This window comes from Acomys minous (genome assembly GCF_964271855.1).
Source record: "Acomys minous genome assembly, chromosome: 7".
NCBI lineage: Eukaryota > Metazoa > Chordata > Mammalia > Rodentia > Muridae > Acomys > Acomys minous.
Window position 1 is genome coordinate 34,946,275 of NC_140488.1, and position 24,168 is coordinate 34,970,442.

General features: G+C 45.4%; 1 protein-coding gene across 6 annotated transcripts in view; it reads right to left on the bottom strand.

Moving 5' to 3' along the window:
• Positions 1 to 1,020: 1,020 nt before the first annotated feature.
• SLC25A43 (solute carrier family 25 member 43) overlaps positions 1,021 to 24,168 on the bottom strand; it is a 38,240-nt gene continuing 15,092 nt past the window's right edge. For 4 of the 6 annotated variants that reach the window (XM_084788416.1, XM_084788419.1, XM_084788421.1 and 1 more), the window contains 4 exons: positions 23,250 to 23,422; positions 4,286 to 4,423; positions 2,873 to 3,007; positions 1,021 to 1,635 (listed from right to left, as the gene is read on the bottom strand). In XM_084788416.1, coding sequence (XP_084644542.1) covers positions 1,435 to 1,635; positions 2,873 to 3,007; positions 4,286 to 4,423; positions 23,250 to 23,422 — 647 coding nt within the window. In that variant the 3' untranslated portion in view covers positions 1,021 to 1,434. The remainder of the gene's footprint in view (positions 1,636 to 2,872; positions 3,008 to 4,285; positions 4,424 to 23,249; positions 23,423 to 24,168) is intronic. The other 2 variants (XM_084788417.1, XM_084788418.1) reach the window with 2 other exon arrangements.

Consider the following 24,168-nt stretch of genomic DNA (forward strand, 5'->3'; position numbering starts at 1 on the left):
ATGGCAGATGGGTACCACCACATCTCATTAGATATTAATTGTATCTAATTAATTGATTAGTACTACTTGAAAAGTACAGTTATATAAATTTTACACGGAATCCCTGTGTGATTACATCAAGATAAAACCAAAACCCCACAGCCGGTGATTAACCTAAAGGATTTTTATTTCTCTCCTGGGAAACACCAAGAAGGGGCTTATTTTCCCACACCACAAATGTTCCAGGCTTGAGAGCAGAGTGAGTGTGGCCTTGTTCTGGCCGCCTCTTCCTGTCTGCTTTACTATCACAGAGCTCATCTGTGCCTCAAGCTACTTAGTAGGGGGAGGGAGAAATCACAGGGGAAACTGCCTTCTTTAAATAGAAGCGTCTAAGCTAGGGATGCTTGGTTTGTCATTGAGGAATGCCGGTTCCAGGGGTCTAGTGTGGCAGAACACACTTGTAATCCCAGCCATCCGGGAGTCTAGGCAGGAACATCACAACTCGGAGGGCAGTCTGGACTTTTTTGTTTTTTCTTATGGTTTTTCGAGACAGGGTTTCTCTGTGTAGTCCTGGCTGTACTGGACTTACTTTGTAGACCAGGCTGGTCTTGAATTTACAGACATCTGCTGACTTCTGCCTCCCGAGTGCCTGGAGTACAGGCATGGGCCACCATTCCCAACTCTGGCAGCCTAGATTTTGTAGCAAGATCATTTGAAAAAAAAAAAAAACCAACAAAGTTTTCATTTGGTTTTTTTGATAAGGCCTAAACTACATGATGGTTTGTGCTCTCAGAAGCCAGCAAAGGTATGAGTTTAAGAAGTCTGTGTGGGGCAGCTGCAGGTCAAAGTGAGTGAAGCTTGGCCTACTCCCCATGGCCTCCTGTGGCTGGGCGCATTGACAGTCTTGGCTCTGCTGCTTCGGCTACAAGTTGCTTTGAAGTGCTGTGGCTCCTTCCCAGGCTGTTTCTCCTCAGAGGGTAATCTGCACATTTGATTCCCTCTAGGTTTTCCTTCCTTTTGTTTTTATTTTTGTTCTCTTAATTTCTTTCTTTCTTTCTTTCTTTCTTTCTTTCTTTCTTTCTTTCTTTCTTTCTTTCTTCTGAGACAGGGTTTCTCTGTGCAGCCCTGCCTGTCCTGGACTCACTTTGTAACCAGGCTGGCCTCGAACTCACAGCGATCCACCTGCCTCAGCCACCCTGAGTGCTGAGATTACAGGCATGCGCCACCACCGGGCCTCTAGGTTTTCTTATAGTCTGGTAGAATGTCATCGTGGCAGAGAAGCGTCAGAAAAGCGTTTCAAGGCACAGGTATTCACAGGGAAAGTTTGGGGCTCTGAGGTGATGTGTGGCCTTGTGGTCTCATTTCCAAGAGCCTCAGGTAGGAGTTCCCTCCCACTCTTCCGAAGGGTACAGTGAAGAGGCAGCCTTCACCTGGGACTGCCATGCATCTTCCGCTTTACAGAGTTGGTTTTTTAGATTTCAGTTTTCTGGGTTTGAAGAACTTCTTGAATTCCCGTAACTCCTGGGGCTTCAAACTTTGGTCCACCCCTGGTGTCAATTTATAGGTCAGTGGGGACAAGATGTAACCATTTTGATAAAGAAAAATTCTCTTACAGAACTCAAACATGGTAAACATAACTCCAAAATATGGAACTACCTGTTAAAACAGAAAATGGAAATTGTGTTAAATTCTTTATCATCATCATCATCATCATCATCATCATCACTACTACTATTACTACTACTATCTTGGTTTTTTTGACACAGGGTTTCTCTGTGTAGCCTTGGCTGTTCTGGACTCACTTTGTAGAGCAGGCTGGCCTCAGACTCATTGCAAGCCACCCTCCTCTGCCTCTTGAGCTCTGGAATTATAGGCATGCGCCACTATGCTCATCTTTTTATTTATTTTTTTACTTGTTGCTGTTGTTTCTTTGTAAATTCTTTTTTTAAAAAATATACTTATTTTTATTTATGCATCTGTGTACTGTGTAAGTGTGGGCACCCATGGAGGCCAGAAGGAGATGGAGTTTGTGTGGTTGTGAGCCTCTCAACATGGGTACTGGGAACTGAACTCAGGTTGTCTGGAGGAGCAGCAAACACTCCTAATCATTGAGCTATCTCTCCAGGCTACTTCTTAAACAACTTTTAAATGAGAAATGAAATTGTTGTTAATCACTGTGGCCTAGGAGGTACGTGAACAGAGTAATTCGCTCTAGTCAATCATTTCCATTAGCCTCTTTCAGCGTCCCAAACTTTAATTAACAGAACAGGGAAGCCGCCCTGAACTGAACTCAACACTTTGGAGCAATATTTTCAACTCTTAAGAAAAGATGCTTCTGCAATGGAGATGCACCAGGGTAAGATAATAGCTGTGGCAGTACTACATGGTAATTCCTTTTGGAAACAGAATATGGAAGAAGGGAAACCAATATGGTGTGGAAGAGGACGAAGGCTGTCAGAGCCACCTGGGGCAAGCACTGGGTCAATGTTAATATTCATATACCTGGCCTGCCATTGCCCGTTACTGTGTGCTGGATATTTACTTGTGAGCTAGGACAAGGCTAGTCCAGAGCTCTTGTTCTTGATTTTGGCTATAGGAGTCTATGGGAGTATGATGCATTCATGTATCACATTTGTACTTCCGCAGACAATTTTCGATGGGGGCTGTATTCTCCTTAGTGGTCCATGTGTCCCAGTGTTGGAACCCTCTAGGTGAAGCTAAATGCCCAGCTCTTCTAGGATGTGGTGTTAGTCCACCATAGACTTTATCAGGGTTCATGGGCAGTGACCATCAGTACTAGATGAGGCGTTATCATGCAAATTGCACTGGGGTGACAAGGAAGGGAAAGAACTGGAAGAGACAAGAGAAGCAGGAGACTGGCTACTCTTCTCACCTTTAGTAAGTTAGCTGTCAGTCCTCTCCAGAGCCCCAGCACCCCTTGGGTCTTCGCTATCTGCCGGAAGCAGTCAGCTGCTCCTGAGAAGTGGACATCCACTCCTCCACAGTGGGGAAGATAAGGACTTTGAGCCTGGCAGGAAATAGAAGGTATGGGGAAGTGATGTAAGCACTGGGAGGTAAATGCCCTACACAAAGTAAGCAGGGTCTCAGGTCCGGACTCCGGGTCTGAGAGCAGGGTGCATGTGGCATTCTTCTGGCTGCCCCCTCCTGTCTGCTTTACTATCATGACAAAAGTGGCTCAAGCTACTTCATAGCTCTTGTCCTGTTGTCATCTATGGGCCTTCTGGTCACCCTTCTACACTTACTGGAGACTGACACCTGCTGGCTCAGTTTAGCCCAGCCTCCCCATCATCTCAGGTAACTTTAAAAAGAAAAAGGGAAAAAAGAGAAAGAAAAAAAAAAAGAAGCTGTTAATTCGGGGAGGGGAGATATGCTATCCACACAGCCCCTGCTTGGTGGCTTCCGAGGAGAGAGATCAGTTAAGGTGTCAGGAAGGCATGGGAAAAGAATCAAGTCCAGTGCTCCAAAGATGACTTGGTGCCTAAGAGCAGTGGCTGATCTTCCAGGGGATGCAGGGTCTATTTCCACCACTCACCTAAGTGGATCTGATGGACCAAGGGAAGGTGGAGGGAGTGAGGGGTGGATGTGGCCAAGATTCTTGTATATGTGTATATATTTTCCAAATAGAAGAATGCAAAATAGGACAGCCTCTGCCAATCTCAGTGTGGCCTGGGTCCTCAGAAGTCCTCACCTGTATAGTTTGGCCACCTATCCTTCAGCCACTCCATGGACTTCATAACCACCCCAGAACTACCTGGTGAAGCTCTGGGCTTCAATCAAAAGGCTCAATGCCTGGAGTCGCTTTCTTGTCTCTTTAATCTCAGTACTTGTGAGAGGCTGGGGCAGCCCCCTAGGTGTATATACCCCCCAACATACACATAATTTAAAGTTACATACAAACACAAACACACACACACACACACACACACACACACACACACACACACACACACACCTAAAGACATAGCTCAGTGGTTAAGAGTACTTGCTGCTCTTGCAGAGGGCTAAGTTCAATTCCCAGCACCTACATTGGATAGCTGATAGCTCACAAATGCCGAGAACTCCAGCTGTAGAGAAATCCAGTACTCTTTTGTGATCTCTGTAGGCACTCACACTCACACATATCTACACACAGACATACACACATGCATAGAATTAAATTTAAATCTTAAAAATAGAAATAATAAGCTATCACTGAAAACAACAGCATGGATGAACTCCAGAGGCACCACATTGAACTATTCTCAGAAGATAAAACTGCAGAAATAGAACATGCACGAAGTGTTACCAGCATAGGTGTGGTCCTGGAGGCCTTGACTGCAAAGTAGATGGCACATGAAAATTTGGGGAACTGATGGAACAGTTCTGTGTCCTGCTTGTGGTGGCATTCACGCAAATCTATACAGCCATGCAAACTCCTGGATCTCTGCATCAAAAGAAGCTGATTTGACTGTGTCGCTTTGGTAAGAAGAGAGTGGGAAGTGTTCTGAAAGGCAGGGTGAGGCCTGGAGGAAGAAATTTTTTTTTTTTTCACATGAGTGGGACTTGAATTGACTCATCTGTTAAGGTGCCCAAGAAGAACTTGAGGTGTGACACCTAGGACACCACCAGGAAGGAGGGACAGCACACAAAGAAGCAAAAGGTTCAGTCTATCATGTCCTTTTCCCCAGGAAAGAGCAAGCCAGGTTCTCTGCCTAGGGTGGAAGTGATGACTGTGCAGTGAGGAGTTGGGTAAAATTTGAAAAATGCTGTTAGGCAGAGTGTGCAAAGGACACTCTGAAGGCTAGCTCTGCAGACTGAGGAACAACACAGACTGGAGGCCATGAACTTGCTGCGCCCCCCCCCCCCAACTGCCCTTTGTAGGGCTGAGGATAAGCCGAGGTACAAGTGGCATGGATTTCAGAATGGGAGCAAACAAGCCACAAGAAGGAAACTGGAGGGGGCTGGCGTTGTGGCTCAATTGGCTGAGTTGGCAGAGTGCTTGGTTAGCCCTGGGTTCCATCTCCTGCACCACATGAGCTGGCTATGCTGATACATGGCTGTAATCCTAGTGCCGGCAACGTGAAGGCAGCGGTATCAAAACTTCAAAGTCATCCTCAGCTATTATCCAGTTCAAGGCCAGCCTGGGATATGTGAGACCCTGTCTCAAAGGAAAGGATGGAAAGGGGCTAGACATAGAATATACTCAGTAAGATGCTTGCTGTACAAGAAGGTCTGCTTCCTCCTGCATCCCCTACCACACACACACCCAGGTAAAAAGATGGACACAAAGCCAGGCACAGTGACGCACGCCTGTAATCCCAGCACTTGGGGAGGCAGAGGCAGGCGGATCTCTGTGAGTTCGAGGCCAGCCTGGTCTACAAAGCAAGTCCAGGACAGCCAGGGCTACACGGAGAAACCCTGTTTCGAAAAACCAAAATGACGACAACAACAACAGAAAGGACATGATGGTTCGTGCTTATTCTAGTGCTGATGAGGCAGAGTCAGGGCTCAGTGACCAGAATATCATAGTCTACTTGCCCCCTGCAAGGTCTCAGTGAGAGATCTAAAACAAACAAACAAACAAACAAACAAAAACCAAAAACCAAAAAAACAAACAAACAAACAAACAAAAAAAAAACCAAGGGAGATGGCTTTTGAGGAGTAGTACCCAGCATTGACCTCTGGCCTCCACATATGTGACATGCACCAACACAGACAAACTCACTGCAGGAGGAGAGGGAGAGGGAGGGAGGAGAGGAAGGAAGGAACAGGGAGAGGGAACAGAATGTGGGACCAAAGAACATGAAGCCAAGAGGATGCTGGTGGCCTGGAGCAGGCAAGTGACCCCAGGCATTAATAATCTGAGGGGCTGTGATGAATAGGACCAGAAGATGTCTTTGTCCTTAATGTAGTCACAGGTTGATTCTTTGGTACTTTTTGTTTTGAGATGCTGGGGATTGCACCCAGGACCTTGTAATATTCAAATCCTCTTCTGGGTTCATTCAGTGTCTTTTGTGTTTCAGTAAGTAACCCCAATTCTTTTTTTTTTTTTTTTTTTTTAGTTTTTTAGTTTTTTGAGACAGGGTTTCTCTGTGTAGTCTTGGCTGTCCTGGACTCACTTTGTAGACCAGGCTGGCCTCGAACTCACAGTCATCTGCCTACCTCTGCCTCCTGAGTGCTGGGATTAAAGGCGTGCGCCACCATGCCTGGCAGTAGCCCCAGTTCTTGATTTCCTTCAGTTTTGCTGTCCCATTCATTCCCTCATCTTCATCCTGACTGTGCCTCCCCACAGGGCTTGTGATTTTCATGAGTCAAGCTCTAGAGATGGACAACTTGTAATAACTCACTCGCCTGGGACCTTCAGCAAAGGCTGAGGTCTCTCTGAGGCCCTTTGTTTCCTGTGGAGTGGAGTACTAATTACATGTACCTTATAGGATTGCTGTTCATATTAAATAATTTTAGTTCATGCAAAGCACTTAGAACTAACTGTACTCGAGATAGAGCAAGCAGCAAATAAGTAATGACCACCATTAAGGTCATTACTTGGAGAAGACCAAACCAACCTGCTAGACTGGAATGCTAGCTTGCTGTGTTCTCAAACTATCTTATTAGCAAAGAGAAACCCAACATAGTAGATGGCTAGTCCCAGGGGCCCCAACTCAAGGCTTCTTCTACACAAACCCAGGCAACTCTCTAGGCTAATAAACATGTAGCCACCTGCTTCAGGTCCACAGCCCCCAGGAGCACACTGGACCCTGCAGTAGAACATCACCTGAAAGAAGTCAGGAGAACTAGGCCTGGCTCTGGCACTGTCAGCGTAACCTTGACTCTGTCATTGACTTCCTTTCCTCCCACGTCTACTAAGGAGACTCAAATGAAATGACCTTGAAGCCCCTTTTCAGTTTATGTAATCCTTGCAGCTGGCCCAGCTCCAGGTGCCGTCCTACCTTTTAGGACTTTAAATCTGCCATTTCCTGTCTTGCCAAGTTTCTCACAAGGATCAGAAGAAATAGCATTTTCTCAGGTAAATCTCAGATACCCAGACTAAACTTATCAAACCCTGGTCACCATGGTTTCTTGTGTGTGTGTGGGTGGGGGGAGCACTTGATAAGAATTTGGAATGGTCTGTTGTCTGTAATTATATCTTTCTTGCGTTCTCTTCCTAGCCCTTATTCCATGGTGACTGCAGCTACCACAGGGCCAGGGACCGCATCCATCTTTCCCAAAAGCGTACGAACATTTCTTCCACACTGTAGGTGCTTCCTTTTTATGGAGAAAAAGGAGGAGCAAACTTACATAAAATGATGGGCAAACACTTCAAAGTTAAGCATTTGAAAGTTTCTGTGCTAAATTTACCAGGCCGTCCAGAAGGGGTAGCATTCACTAAATATTCTTTCCATAAAACACTGAAATAGTTAAACAATACTTAGAAAGCTATGAATATATATGTGTGTGTGTGTACACGTATATATGTATATATATACATATGCACGCACACACATATATACATATTTATTTATTTATTTATTCTGCAGATATCTGAAACAATACATGTTACAAGGATACTTGCTACTGCAGTGTTAGTATAATATCAGAAAACCAGAGATAAGTCTGAATGTTCACCAGTCTGAAATAAGACACCATGCCATAGAATACTATGTCATAATTAAAATATGTGGCTGTTACATCTGGTGGATAGGGTGTGGCCCCCAAGACATAGTTATAGTGAAAAAGAAAGGGTGTAGAAGAGTAGGCACAGTCCATTGCTGACAATCTAAAACCAGAAAGAACGTCTTCACATTTACGGACACCTTTGCATAAGCCATCTTTGGAAAGATACAAGTAAGAAAGTGGTAACTTTAGTGTTGTCTCTGGGAGAGAACTGGGTGAGGAGGGCACAAAGTGTGAGAGGATGTGGTCTCCAATGTGTGCTTATGCTGCACCTTGGATTTTGTCTGCATGCATTACCTGCTGAAAAGGAAATGTTTCATTGTAGGAGTTTTAAGATAGCAAGATAAAACGTAGTCTCAGATACTTGGGGGGGGTGTAGGCAGGAGGATCACTTAAGGCCAGGAGTCCAAGGTCAGTGGGTACATGAAGAAAACTAATTTAGAAGGTGACAATTTCCAGGAGCCTGAGGACATGCAGACATATGCAGGACCAGTACTTAGTGGCCTCTCAGTAAATGTCTGTATTGGGGATGGAACTCAGGGTCATGTGCATGTCAGGCAAGTACTTTTCAACTGAGCTGTATCTCCGGTCCCTTTTATTTTATTTTATTTTTTAAAAAATTGGCCTGGTGAGGTAGCCCAACCAGTAAGAGCACATGCAACCAAGGCTGACACCTGGAGCCTAGATGGTGGAAGGAGAGAACTGACTCCTCTGAGTTCTCCATGAATGTGTGTCTCACACACACACACACACACACACACACACACACACACACACATGGGGGGGGGTGAGGAAGGGAAGGAGGGGGAGAGAGAGAGAGAGAGAGAGAGAGAGAGAGAGAGAGAGAGAGAGAGAGAGAGAGAGAGAGAAACTAAAATATGTTCTAAAATGTGAGCTAAGTCTCACTAAATTCCCCAGGCTGGCTCTGAACTTACTCTGTAGTCAAGGCAGGCCTTGATTCATTATCTTTCTGCCTCCTGCCTCGGCCTCTCCGGGCTTGCACCACTGGGCCTGCTTAATAAGTGTTTATTAACTAACCCAACGAAATCATAATGAACTTGCCTGCCATCACTGCTCATCATTAGCTATCAAAATGGAGGGGTTACTAAGGCTTTATTATCCTGGCTCCTTTGTGCATTGACAGTAAGTTCAGGAAACAGAAACACACCTGGGTTGGCTTTATGGGGTTCTAATCAGGCCTCCCAGGCTATCTATGCATAGATTCTGAAGAGGTGCTCCAAACACAATGACAACATTTGCAGTGTGCCTATGTTCAATAACCTAATTCAGTCTTTTGCTTGGGTACAGGAAGGAAGCATAGTTCTCGGCCTCGCCCTGGATAGATGAGGAAGATAAGGTTCAGAGAGGTCCTGGGGCCTATTTCAGTCTAAGCACAGGATTAAGGACCACACTGGATTCAGTGCCCACGTCATCACCCTGTGAGCTACACACCGCCATGAGCATAAGTAACTGACAACTATATGGGTGGTGGGGAAATTGGTGAAAAGAGATGCTTTATCTTCCAAACTGGCTGCCGGTGAGCAGTGGGGCCAATCAATCCACTGTCCATATCCTTCAGATAGCAGAGGCTTCCCTGGCAGCTGCTGCTCTTCCTTGGTTAACAATAAGCATTTTCTGACACCTTTCTTCCCTTCCCTTTATCTGCCCTTGCTCTTTTGGGGCCAGAGGTGGGAGGTCTTATCTTACCTGCTGTTAGTGTTTAGACAGAGCTTAGCACTGGGCAGCTGTTTTGACTCCTAGATTTTCCTTGCTTCAAAGGAACAAGCCAGCTCAAGTCAGGAGAAAAGGACGGAGTGAGCTGCCTTCAGTTCAGTGGAAGTGGGAAGGAGCCTCTCTCTCCTCTCCTTGCCTGCCCTCTAGGGAAAGCCCTGTTTCCCTGATCAACACCGGCTTTTCCCAGTGTTTAGGGCACTGTATACTTTTTGAGAGGACAACGGTGGCCACACTTTTTCTTTTCTTTTCTTTTCTTTTCCGAGACAAAGTTTCTTTGTGTAGTCTTGGCTGTCCTGGACTCGCTTTGTAGACCGGGCTGGCTTCTAACTCACAGAGATCTACCTGCTTCTGCCTCCTGAGTGCTGGGATTAAAGGCGTGTGCCACCATGCCCGGCTGGACACAGGTTTTTTTTGTTCCCTTCTCTTTAATAACAAGGCTCAAAAAACAAAACCTATCTTGCTTAATGGATGTTCAGACATTCACCTGGCTTTGTAAAGCATCCTTCGCTTCTGACTGCTAAGGCAATGCCACTCACTTGGGCAGAAGTGAGTCCTCAAAGAGGCCAGATGGCCACAAGACTGTAACAAAGGTAGGGCCAGCCTCCCTCACCACCCTGAGAGCTCAGCGCTCAACATCCTGAAGATGTTGTGTCAACCAGGAGAGGCTCAAGTAGGCAGAACCATTGAAGTCAGTTAGCATCTGCTACCGGTGGCTGGGACAGCAGTTTCCTTACCTTTCCTGGGGTCTGGCTGCTGCTCCCTCCAGGGATCTAAAGACTTTCTTCCCAGTGGTCTGATCAGGCATGTTCTGTGGCTGACCAAAGGATCGTGGCTGCTGAATGATCTGTGCCCGTGCTCTGGTCCTTCTTACAGCTGGGCAGCTTGCTAAAGCTGCCAATTGGAGCTTCCAGTGCCAGGCGGCTGCTGCCCAGGTCTAGGATACTATAGTTTTCCTAAGAATCGTTTTCCCACTTTAATTTGAGTTAACCAGCTTGTGGCTCCAACCAGGCTTATAACAGTCCAAACGTTTGTGTTTCCTTCCAACTTCTGTGTTGCAATCCTGACCCCATGGGATGTTTCAGGAGGTGAAGGCAATAAGAGCACAAGGCCAAAGCTCCTGGGAATGGTATTAGTGTCCAAAAACAAAACAAAACAAAAAAGCATGGCAGGAGTTGCCCTGCTTCTTCCACTGTGGCAGGACATAACCAGCATGTGCCATCTAGGAACGAGAAAGTGAGTGCTCACCGGCTGTCAACTTTGCTTTGACCTTGAACTTCCCAGCCTCCGGAACTATGAGAGATCCGTTTGGCTTGTTGAGAAGCCACCTAGCCTGCTGTTCTAGAGCAGCTTACATGGATTAGGGCTTCAGCCTGTCCGTTTCTGAGCTTTGTCACATTGTCATTGTTCTCAACCCTTTCATGCACTGCATTATCCAACTGCGGGTTCTCAAGGTCCAGCGTCCCCCACCTCAGGAGAGGCAAGGGGAGGAAGGAGCCCTGTACTTCCTGGTGGATGAAGGAAAGCCCGAGGAAGGAGAGGGCTCTGCGCGCTCGCTGTGTGACTCCTGGCTAAGCTGCTTCCCCTTTCTGTGCCTCATTTTCCCGCCCCTGAAATCAGACTCATAATAGTACTTATTTTGGAGGTTGATAAAGAGGACTAGATGATTTAAGAATCTGCCTTGTATATATTGTTTGACCAACAAATATTAATAGGGTTATAACTCCTTAATCCAGGGCAAGCCTTTCCCTGTTGTCTCCTCATACAAATCCTCAGGTGTCTATAGCCCTGACAAAAGCTTCAGCAAAGAACAGCACAGGCTCATATACATTCCTGCATTCCCCCACAGCAGTCGCCTAAAGCCTGTCAAATGGATGGCGTTGTGAGTTGTTAGCGCCTCCAGACCTGTGCAGAGCGGGTTGGAAGGCAGAGAGAGACTACAAATGAAAACGGTGTGAAGATCCCCCCCCTGCCCCCCCATCATCTTTTTCTTTGTTTGGCTGAAACAGGGCTCAGTTAATCGCCCAGACTAGCGTTGAACTTGCTCTGTAGCCCACCCAGGTCTGAAAAGTGATCCTTCTGCCTCAGCCTCCCAGATGTTGGGATTGCACACTTTTGACCTGGTGTCTGGCTCTTTCTTGTCTTTTAGCACATTTGCCATCATGGCAGTTAACATCTGTTGGCCCTCGTTGGCACAGGACTGGATTGCTATGGTAGGGGACACTGTATTCTTAGAACAGCACACAATAGTATTAGGGGACAAGACAAGGTTTCTTTAGGGCAGCAGGCTGGGAAGAGGGCAGGCTTGGGTGTTCTTACCTTCAGTTTGTGTAGGGACAAGCACAGACTTGGGGCGCACTCCTGTAATCCCAGCACTCAGGAGTCAGAGGCAGGAGGATCACTGTGAGTTCGAGGCCAGCCTGGTCTACATAGTGAGTCTAGGACAGCCAAGGCTACACAGAGAAACCCTGTCTTGAAAAACCAACCAACCAACAAACAAACAAACAAAACCAAAAAAACCAAAACCAATCATACTTGGGGTTCACCCAGTGGCATGCTTCAACTCTGTACTCACAGGGAGGGCTCCTAAGCTTGCCTCAGACAACATTAATTTAAAAACAAATATAAGGTGCCTTTTATGTGAGACTGTGTGTTATAGGGATACATGAAAGTATAACATATCCTTCCCATTGACAAAGCGCTGGCAATTTAGAGAAAGGAAGCACATTTATAATATAGGGGATCTCCATAAGAGAGCAGCATAGGTTGAGGATCTTTTATCTAAAATGATTTGGATAAAAAGTGCCTCAAATTTGAATATTTCGTAATTTTGGAATACTTGTACATAGAGAGAGGTCTTTGAATGAGAGCATAGCTTAAGCATGAAATTCTCTTTTATTTCATGTATACCTTATTTTACAAACCATGAAGGTAATTTTATGTAGTCATAATTTTTCTATTTCATTCATTAAATTTTTATTATATGTGTATTTTTGTTGTGGGTGTATATTGTGTGTGTGTTGGTACATGTGTGCTGTAGCTTATGTGTGGAGGTTAGAGGACAATCTCAGATGTGGTCCTTGCTCCCATCTTATTTGATACAGCATCTGCATCTCGGGTTACTGCTGTGTATGCCAGGCTATCTGGGCCATGAGTTTCTGGGGATTCTTTTAATTCTGTCTCCCATCTCAATATAGGAGTGCTACAATTATAGCTGTACACTACCGTGTCTAGCTTTATATCGGTTTTGGGAACTCAAACTGAGGGCCTTGTGCACATGTAGTAACTACCTCCCTAGCCTCATATACAGTCTTTTTAGTGTGTCTGTGTTTTGTTTGCAGTCCTTAACTTGAGGCCAGTTGCGGAATTTTCCACCACGTGGATGCTCAATGTTTCTGACTTTAGAGCATTTTGGATTTCAGAGTTCCAGAGTAAGGATGCTCAAAGCTAAGCAAAGTACAGAGAGTGGGATTGGGGAGCCTACTTCTGCTTGAGAAAATACCAGAGGCTATCGGGAGGTAGCTTTGATGGGGAAGGGACAGCAGAGCAACATGAGCAGTGGTGAGACAGGAGAAAAATGCTACGGAAAGGAAATTGTCAGAGTCAGAGGGCCCATGGAGAGGCTAGCTCCTTTAAGAGGAGTTATTCACCCACAAACTTTCTGGAATACAACTTCTATGCCGATGGACACAGGGGTAGAAGTGGCAGTCGGTGAAAAACAGCATCTACCTTTTCAGAGAAGGTACCCTAGAGTTAAGGCAGTTTATTTCTCCCCAAAAACACCTGCCCCGGTGGGCTGGAGTGCCTGCACTGTGGTTCTCAAAGGGTCAAATATCTGCCTTTGCCGTTATCTGAAAATAAGTGCCACAGGGGTGGGAAAAGCCGGCAAACAAAAGCAACAGCTACTACTACCACAGCAAGCTCAGTGGAGCCTTTACAGAAACAGAAGTGACGCTGAGGTAGGGAGAGGTAGCTGCGGGAACAAAGGCCTGTTGACTGGAATATAAAATACGTTGGGTCTTCAGGGCTTGGGGGAGGGGACCGTCTCCACTATTGTAACTGGATGCTTGAATTGAGCAGAGGCCAAAGGAAGGCATGCTTGCCTTTGCCCAGTCAGTACCTTTTCTCTGTAACCTTGAGAAATAGAAAGGGTTTACATCCAAATCTGGATTTAGGAGCTCCCTTGAAAACTGGGCTTGCATTTCTAAAGGACAGCCATCGTTTGGAGAAGAGAAGAGAAGAGAAGCTTGCAGCTCAGCTGCAGCCTCCACCGGCTCATTTCACTCTTTTCTGCTCTGCATATTTAAATGCTAATCACATTCTGCGAGCACAGAGTTTCGCTCTCCAGAAGGCTTTCAAAGGTGGCGGGCGGCGGCAGCGGCAGCGGCTGAAGCTTAGAATGTCGTTGAAGGCTTATTGTTTGGGTCTGAGTGCCTGTTATCTGGGTTTTCCTAGCTCTCCTGTCCACGCTGCTTCTGAAACCCTACAGACAGTTGATTCTGCAGCTCCCTATACAACAAGGGCCTCTATACATCAACAACAACAACAACAGGCGAATGGACCGTCCTTTCTTCTCTAAAGGTGATAGAGAAGGAGCAACACTGCCAGGGCTAAAGAACATTTGTTCTGCAGGAAACCCACGGAATAGGCTGCTGGGACTGAAGTGAGGACTGACCCTGGAGGCAAATTACATGGCCTTTATCCCAGTTCACGTGCTCCAAGGTGGGCATATAATCTACACAAGCCTCAGTTTTCCCATACCCATAGGCAATCGTGTTTGCTGCCAAGACTTGATGAGTCCGAGTTTCAGCTCCAGAATCTGTGTGGTGGACAGAGACCACTGCCTCCCTTGAGTTATCTGCCTTCTGTATGTGCACTGTGGCACCTGTGTCTATGTACACACACACACACACACACAGTAACAACAGTGCTCAATTTGCACTCTGTAAGTTATTGTAAGGATCGGATGGCACAACGCACATGCACTTGGCCCAGTGTCTACTGTATCTTGCTGCTTAGTGCTGATGATCGCTTTTAGAATCAATCCTAGAGAACACTATGTGCTGTAGTAGGAGCTGCTGATAAGGTCATTGATTGGAGTCAGAGCAATAAGAAAAAGGACCCATGTGGGAGAGTTAGAAATGCAGAAGCGCTGGGCGTGGTGGCGCACGCCTTTAATCCCAGCATTTGGGAAGCAGAGACAAGTGGAGCATTGTGAGTTTGAGGCCAGCCTGGTCTACAAAGCGAGTTTAGGACAGCTAAGGCTACACAGAGAAACCCTGTCTCAGGGAAACAAACAAACCCAAAAAACAAAAACAAATCAGAAATGCAGAAGCACACTGGACATGGTGCCTCATGCGCCTTTAATCCCAGCACTCAGCAGGCAGAGGCAGGAGGATGTCTGTGAGTTCAAGGCCAGCCTGGTTTACAAAGTGAGTCCAGGACAGCCAAGGCTACACAGAGAAACCCTGTCTTGAAAAAAAGAAAGAAAGAAAGAAGAAAGAAAAGAAATACCGAAGCAACTGGGCTTTGGGTTGCTTAGATGAAGGGATGGATGGCTTAACCAAACCTAACTTCTGGATGCTTAGCTTGGGTATCTGGGACAGTGATGGCTCAGAGAGGGAAAACTCTTAAGAAGACAATTTTAGGGGAAGAATAGTAACTTTGACACACAGTGGGTTGGAAGGGACTTAGGAGAACGTGATACTCAACAGCGTTAATTAGCAGTGAGATCATGTGCCCAGGACTGGGGAGGAAGCCCAGGCTGAAGCCTTCGAAGGGAGCCTGAGAAGCTCTGTGGCTAAATGAAGTGACTGGTGTCCTATTCAGCATAGGCTGCTCAAGGTGGTGGCCATCTCGCTGCTCGGTCAGATTGGAGTGTGTTTGAGCAGGCTGGGGCCTCTGTTTACTCACTGACCATGTGTGTTCTGCTCAGTGAGCTGTGCCACCTGGATACCACCTTTGTCCTTCATGATGTGCACTTTCGGTTCAAATGCTGACTGGCCTAATCCTGCTTACCTTGTGAGCAGTGGTGGGGCAAAGTCCCCTGGGGTATAAATCAACAGCTGACACATGGGTTTGTACTTGATGAAATGGAGATACCTAACGTGAGCAACAGAGTGGGTGGGTTCCAGGCAGAGTGGACAGGGATGGGATGCACATGGACTCTGGGTCTCAAGTTCACAGCTGCTCCCTAGATTCCCAGGAAAGTGTTCCCCAGCCCGTCTCACCCTCTCTTTCACATACACTGGTCTATGGAACCATTAAATTTTTTTTTTTTTTAGGATTCTTTGCTCCTTAATAGAGGCTTACAGATTAATCACAATAATTTTGGTTAATATCCCTTCCCATCTTACTTATATCTTCCTTCCTTCCTTTTTTTAATTTTTAAAATTTATTTTATTATTATTCTTTTTTTAGAAAAAGTTTCTCTGTGTAGCCTTGGCTGTCCTGGACTCACTTTGTAGACCAGGCTGGCCTCGAACTTACAGCGATCCGCCTGCCTCTGTCTCCCGAGTGCTGGGATTAAAGGTGTGCGCCACTATGCCCGGCTTAAAATTCTTTTTATGTATATGAGTGCTCTATCTACATGTACACCTGCAGGCCAGAAGAGGGCATTAGAGGGTATAGGTGGGTGTCAGCCACCATGTGGTTGCTGGGAATTGAACCCAGAACCTCTGGAGAAGCAGCAGGTGCTCTTAACCACTGAGCCATCTCTCCAGCCCCCCTTCCTTTCTTTTTGAGCTATGTAGCTCTGGCTGGCTTTAAACTTGCTATGTAGATCAAGTTCTCCTCCAACTCAGTGGTCCACCTGCCTCTGCCTCCTGACTGAGATGAAAGGGTTATGCCTCTATGCTCAGCCTATTGTTTCTTCATCACTCTTAGTGCTGGCAGCGTGTTCTGGGCCAGGGTCTTAACCAGGCTTGGAGATCCAGATAGAAGAGCCAGGCTGTACCTGGGAAAGCTCAAGTTAAAATGTACAGAAGTGTGGAAAAGGAGCTTTCAGACAGGGCGGTATTCGGGTCTGTGAAAACACACTGGGCAGAGGCATTTCATTCCACCTGGGTATACAACTGACCCTTCCCCCACCAGAAACATTCTCCAAACATGCACAGGCATAAATTATTTACCTCTCCATCCTCTAGCATGCCAAGGAAGAAAAAGAAAAACAGAGTAAAATGAGTGTAAGCCTGCTGAAGGAAGGGCTCAGGTGGCTAAACAAAACTTCGGATTATTGTCATTAATGTTCAGGAGAGTTCCAACCTGGTATGGTATTAGACAGACAGATTGTATGTAAGGGTGTCTGGATAAAAGCCTATTAAGACAACCAGGCACTCAGACAAAGGTGCTAGCCACTGTGGGTGCTGGGGAAAATTCCCTGTTCAGTTGGCTATCCACCAGACACCTGCTGTTGATTTACTTCGTGTTCGGCAGTGCCATGGAGAAAGTCAATGGAATGTAAATGTCACCATTAACTTTGTTCAGGTCATAGCAGCTCGGCTGCCCTGTATAAGTCCCTTGTGACAAATGAGGTTGATAAATCTGCTTGATCCCGTGGGGCAGACGGTTCTTATGGCTCTCTTCTTGATGAATTTTGTAATGTGTGCTTTACAGGGGGGAAAGAGACTTTAAGTGTTTCCTGTTGCTTCTGGCCCCTTATCTTTATAACTGAAAAGGATTCTGAGCTCAGATTGTGAGATTGCTACCTGTCATTGAACTGCTGGCTCATGCCTTCCCATGGCTCAAATGCTTTGCACTTACTGCAATGCCACCTAGTGGCCAGAGAAGGTAATGTCATGTTTGAATTTAAAAGCCTGTGTTAACTTTTTAAAAATATAGTATAGACAAATTATCAAATGTATTAAGCCATGAACAATAATTTTGTCTAAGATTACATTTATTATTCTATTCATATGTAGATGCCAATCATATTTTACAGCACAATTCCCTTGCTTTTTTTTTAAAACAACCTCCATGACTTTGCGTTTATCTGAAAGTGTTTTCTCTGTTTTTGTTGTTTTCTTGAGGCAAATCTCAAACTGACTATGTAGGTGAGGGTGACCTTGAAGCTTTGATCTTCTTGCCCCTGTCACCAAAGCACTGAGATTACAGGCAGGTGCTACCATACTCAGCCATGAATGCTATATCATGACACAGTATATATATATATATATATGCGTTATCTAAAATGTTCCCACACAAAGGGAAAAATGATTAGGAGCGCACTCAAATTCTCACTCTCAGTGTGTCTTCTCCTGGTTGGTGGCAGACTGTTATGGTGAGGTCGTATTCTAATGCAGACTGTAGTGTTGGCTAGAGTCTCCTAGAGGAAGTCATTGTTTTAGCTCTCAGAAAGACAAAGAAAAGCTGAAGATTTATGGAGAAGACCAAAATCTCTCAGCTTCCCATCCAGACATCACTGAACTCCACCTGAAACCCTCTCTGATGACTAGCCCTACCCCCAGGTCCCCAGGTTCTGTTTTAGGTATGTCCATTAGAGGTGGGTAGCTAAGCTCACTAGAATAAGGGGTGAGAAAGGGCTGGACATGCCTCTGGCAGTGTCTGTAGCCCAGGCTGGCCTCAAACTCAGAGCTCCTGCGTCCTGAGTGCTGGAATTAAAGGTGTGTGCCACCATCACCCATGAGAGACATTCTTAAAGCGTGTGTGTGTGTGTGTGTGTGTGTGTGTGTGTGTGTGTGTGTGTGTGTATAGAGATTGAACTAGAGCTCTGTCCACATTACGCAAGTGTCACACACATCACTCAGCTTCATCCTTAGCCCTAGATGTAAGGTTTTTAGAAATGAGTAAAAACACTGGATATTGTCATGCTTTCCATGCTCTCTTCCTGTCCTTTTTCTCTCAAGCTCTTTGAAATCTTTTTTTTTAAATGGTGTATTTTATAGTTTTGTGTGAATGAGTGATTTTGTCTGCATATAGGTATGTGCAACATGTGGGCGCTTGGTACCTGTGCAGATAAAATGAAGAAACTGTTAGTCCCTGCTCTCACAAAACTGACATCAACTCTGGTGTCCCCTATTTGACCACTTCCTCTTGGTGAGGAGGCCTGGTGGCACTCAGAGGAGGAACAGCAGGCTACCAAGATGAGACTTGAGAGGCTGTGAACATATGGTAGAGGAGGAGGTCCCCCTCGGTCACAGCCATAGGGGAGGGGAATAAGGTGAAAGAGGAAGGGAGGGGGGAATGGGAAGATACAAGTGAGGGGATAACAATTGGGATGTAATCTGAATATAGATTAATAAAATAAATCTTAAAAAATGAAGACACTGCCAACTCTCCAGCCACTTTTCTCAAGCTTTTAAAAAAAAAGCATCTTTTGAGTCGGGCATGGTGGCGCACGCCTTTAATCCCAGCATTTGGGAGGCAGAGACAGGAGGATCACTGTGAGTTCGAGGCCAGCCTGGTCTACAGAGTGAGTCCAGGACAGCCAAGGCTTTTGCCCAGCATGTGTGAGATTACAGATTGCGTCAGCACCGACAAAAAAAATAAGTATTGTAGGGGTAGACCTTTAGAACAGAGAAACCCTGTCTCAACCCCCCCCCCAAAATTACCATTTGAATATGTTAAAGGGGTTGGATTGTGGCAGTCTTGCATGATTAAACCTAAAAAAGGAAGACTGAAACTAAAGGGGGAATACTTTACTGTAGTCCTGAAGACAGGATGGGATATTTTACACAAGTTACTGTAAAGCTGTACTGTGATATAATCCCAGTCCTAAGCACAAGACAAATTTGACGTTTACCAGGAAGGACAAATGATTGCGAAAAGTCAAGGAAACATTGCAAAGAAGAGCGCTGTTAAGAGTGTGTTATAAAGATGCGCTCATGGAAATGGGACGGTACTGATACAAGACCAGTCTAGAGGCCAACTGCACAGTGCACTCAGCCCAGACACAGAAACCATAGGAAAACATGTGCTTACCATGTCACATCCCAAAAGAGGTGAGAAAAGGAAGATGATTTTTAAATGGTGCCTAAGCAGCTGGCAAACTACAAAGTTTTTTGAATCTTTTTGTTTTATTTTTAATTTAATTTTAATTTAATTAATTTATTCAGATTACAACTCAACTGTTATCCTATCCCTTGTATCCTCCCGTTCCTCCCTCCCTCCCGCTTTTACCCTATTTCCCTCCCCTATGTCTAAAACTGAGGGGGCCCTCCTCCCCCACTATATGGTCATAGGCTATCAAGTCTCATCTTGGTAGCCTGCTTATTCTTTCTTTGAGTGCCACCAGGCCTCCCCACCACGGGGAAGTGGTCACATAAGGGGCACCAGAGTTCATGTCGTCAAGTGTTAAAGTTATAATAAAATGTATTGAAGGGACTAATAAGTGAATAATCATAGGGTTTGGGGGCTAGGGCCATAACTCAGTGGCAGAGCCCTTGCCTAGCATGTGCGAGGTTACAGATCGTGTCAGCAGCACCACCACCAACAACGACAAAAAAGAATTGTAGGGGCAGACCTTTAGAACAGAGAACTAAAGTTAGAAACAAACAAACAAAAATCAAGAGCAAAAGTATATAGTTATATAAAATTTCAAAATATATACATCATGACACACAAACAGAGCTGGGAGAGAGGTGGTGTCTGCCTGTAGCCTCAGCAATTAGGAGACCCAGGCCAGAAGATCGCCACAAGTTTTATGCCAGTCTGGTTACACTGTAAGCTACGGGCAAGCCTGGGCTTCACTGTGAGACTCTCTCACATTACCACATGAGCAGCGTTAAGCCAAATGTTAGAAAATACGCCATGGAAGAGAATGTGCAATGCATGGCAAAGGTTTAATATGCAAAGACTTGTTACCAATCAGTAGGAAAAATAGGCAAAGGGCATGGAAAACTTATAAAGAATGCTGGCCGTGGTGGCGCATGCCTGTAATCCCAGCACTCAGAGAGGCAGAGGCAGGCAGATGGTTGTGAGTTCGAGGCCAGCCTGGTCTACAGAGTCCAGGGCAGCCAAGGCTACACAGAGAAACCCTGTCTCTGAAAAAAAATGGAAATACAATGGGCAACCATGAAAACTGTGCAACCTCACTTGTAAACAATGAATTAGAGTTAAAGCAATGTGCTGCCATTTTCAGATACTGGATTCAGTATGTGGCTTGAGAAGTGACAGTTGATGACAGTGACAGGAGATGGACCACTCTCCCTTACTGCTGGTACAAATGAAAGCTTCTAATTTTTTTTTTTGGAGTGTAAATTTCATTAAGAGCCAGTATGGTGATGCTTTGATCCCAGCACTTGGGAGCAGAGGCAGGTGGATCTCTGTGAGTTCAATGCCAGGCTGCTCGAGGAGTTCCAGGACAGCCAGGGTTACATAGAGAGACCTTGTCTTAAAAGCAAACAAGGAGCTGGAGAGGTGGCTCAGAGGTTAAGAGCACTGACTGCCCTTCCAGAGGTCCCGAGTTCAGTTCCCAGCAACCACATGGTGCCTCACAACCGTCTATAATGAGATCTGATGCTCTCTACTGGCCTGCAGATAGTGCACTCATAAACAAAAAATACATACATACATAAATAAATTAATGAGCGATAGACAGGGAGTGAGGGGGGCATGGCAGCTCATGCTTAAAATCCAGTATCTTGCAGGCTGAGGCAGGAAGCCCTCAAGTTTGAAACCTTTCCAGGATTTCATGGGGAGATCAAAGCCAGTCCTGGCAACTTAAGGAGATCTTGGGACGCACAAAAAAACATGTTAAGGGGAGGGGATGTAGCTCAGTGGTAGTAGCATACCAGTCTAACTCATACATGTCCTTGGGTTTGGTCCTTAATACCTAAAAAATAGGATGCTTTACACTAACTAGCTTTTGTGACCTGTAAGTCAATTTATAGGAATATAATATGCAAAACACAACAAATTTCATTACAGTGTTGTTATACTTAAAAACTAGAAATAGCGGGCTAGAGAGATGGCTCAGTGGTTAAGAGCACTGGCTATTCTTCCAGAGGACCCAGGTTCAATTCTCAGCACCGACATGGCAGCTCTCAACTGTCTGTAACTCCAGTTCCAGGGGATCTGACATCTTCACACAGATATGCATACATGTAGGAAGGGGGAAAAAAGCCAGGTGAGGTGCTGCAGGCCTGTAATCTCAGCACTTGGGAGGCAGAGGCAGGTGGATCTCTGTGAGTTCGAGGCCAGCCTGGTGTACAAAGTGAGTCCAGGACAGCCAGGGCTACACAGAGAAACCATGTCTTGAAAAACAAAACAAAACAAAACAAAAAATTAGAAATAGCCAAGTTATTTAGAAACTGAGATTTTTAAAAAAATTTCTAACACATTCATATGGTGAAATAACATTTGATAATTAAATACTTCATGGCCTGGAGCTGTATCTGCTATGAAATAAGTAAAAAAGCAAGCGACTAACTTTTATTTATAGTCTAAACACAATTTCTAAAAAATAGTGTGTGTGTGTGTGTGTGTGTGTGTGTGTGTGTGTGAACATGCATAGAAAAAAAACCTAGTAACTATTATAATCTATGGGTCTTGAGCTAAGGGTAATTTCTTTTTTTCTTTTCCCCCCTACTTTACTGTATTTCCTAACACTTCTACAACCACATGCACATTACTTTTGGGTTGTTGTTATTTACTTTTTTTTTTACACATTACTTTTTTATTGTGGCTAAACATACATAATGTGAAATCAACCGTTGTAACTGTGTTTTAATATGGGCACTATTTTCTAAATCAGAAGGCATGTTCATTTGAAATGAGTAGCACTAAGCAGACTCTTTTGTGTACCTGCACTACAGTCACCAGTGTGGCAATGGTTCATCGGGACAGAGGCAGGAAAGAAACAACCTGGACTGACGAGAAGTTTTGTGGATCGGAGTGGCAGAGTGGAGTGTCATCATGTCTGAAGACAGCACTGGCAAGTCAAGTTCCTTCAAGTTTTTTGGCACTGACCAGACTGGCCAAAGGCCACTGTAGCAGGGAAACAGGAAGTGTGTGTGTGTGTGTGGGGGGGTGTAGCATTGAGAAACTAGAGAAACAAGTCAGAGTCATGTGGAGAAACCAACCAGTGGGACTACTCATTTCAAGTTGCATGCAAATGACCCCGAATTCATTTTCCCAAGAGCTTCAGGAACATGTAGGTCATATAAGAGAGACAAAGGAGGCAGACAAGCCAACGGACTGAGCAGGATTAGGGGAAGATGCCAAACAGTCAGTCCTGTTTGGATTCTGATTACCAAACGTGGAGCTGCAACGCCCTCATGTTATATAGCAACTGATCAGATTTGGTTTTGTTGATAAGAATTTAGGCTAAGCTAGTTCTTCCATTTGTAGCCTCTACCTTCTTGCGTTTGCCTGTGTGCTATAGATAACATATTTCCCTAGGTAATTGTTAGGACAAGGCACGACCAGTTGTACCAAGACAGCACCCTTTTGAAAATCACTGTCTTTCTGAGGTCCCTTGCTCAATGGTTCTTGGTTTATTTTAGTCCTGGCCCACCAGTTTTACTGAGGTAAGGCACAGCGACAAGAAAGAGTGCTATGTCCACCCTGTGGTAGCATCAAGAAGGTGAGTTAGCAGGTTGCATTCTGCAGTGTCCTTTTCTGATGTTGTAGGGAGGAGAGCCATAAGTGATGTATCCAGGGACCAGAAAAAAAGGGAGACTCTTCTGGAAGCTTTACATAAAAAGAGGTATGGCCATTGCCTTAAGGCAATAGTTCCGAGGTTAGCAGAGGTCTTAGCAACCTGGTATGCATAGTATTTGTATAATTAATCTTGAGCTCTGGGATGGGTGGAATCTAGTGTTCTTTGTGGTTACCCAACTCCAAACCCATCAAGATAACCGCCCCCCCCCAATCCCCCCCACCCCCCCGCCCAGCCATATGATCCGCACCTGCATCTTTCTCTTGACAGTGTCAAAGGGAAAGGAGAGCGTCTGGCTCACAGCAGCAGCCACACAGACGTTGGCAAAGTTTTGCAGGTGAGAGAAGCGGTCCCGGGGAGCATTCCAGATGTTCTCCAGGTTCATGTAGACTAGAAGGGAGCCAGCAGAGAAGGGAACAGCACCTGGGAATCAAGACCAGGGAGAGGTTGCTGCCTGGGGGAACCACTGTCTGGAGCAAAGGAATGCCTATGGAGGATGCCAAGGGGACTAGGAGGGGCCTGGGGCTGCTTAAAGACCTTCCAGTTATCTAGCAAAAGGACATGTTCTGGGGTTGGAGTGACAACACCATAAGGTTAAGATATATGAACTGGTTCACTCAAGGTTGGTACATTGTACTGTAAATACATTGTACATAAAAGAACTGTAAACACTAGTCACGGTGGCCCACGCCTATAGTCCCAGCCCCTGGGAGGCAGAGACAGGAGGGTCATTAGTTGTTCAAGTTCATCCTGACCTACATATAGCAAGGTTTATGGCCAGCTTGGGCTATTGAGTACATAAGATACTGCCTCGGGCAGAAGAAAACAGCCTCTCAGTAGATGCTGAACTTGAGTTTGTGATACAGATGTTGAAGGGTTTGGGGTGAAGTGCACTTGTGTTTGCAGTTTATGCCGAAATCACCAAAGAAAAAGATGGACTTACGAATGGCTCTGAGGGATGGGTGCATACATGTGTGACAAAGGAAAAATAGTAACTGAGGTGTTATACAGTGAATATGTGGCTATTTATAATTTTTAGAACTTTTCTGTGTGTTTGAGACACACACAAAAAAAGGAGAAAAATGAGAAGAAACATTGAGGGGAAAAGTCATTTCCATGGTACTGAAGAGATGGCTCATAAGAGCATCAACTGCTCTTGCAGAGGGTCA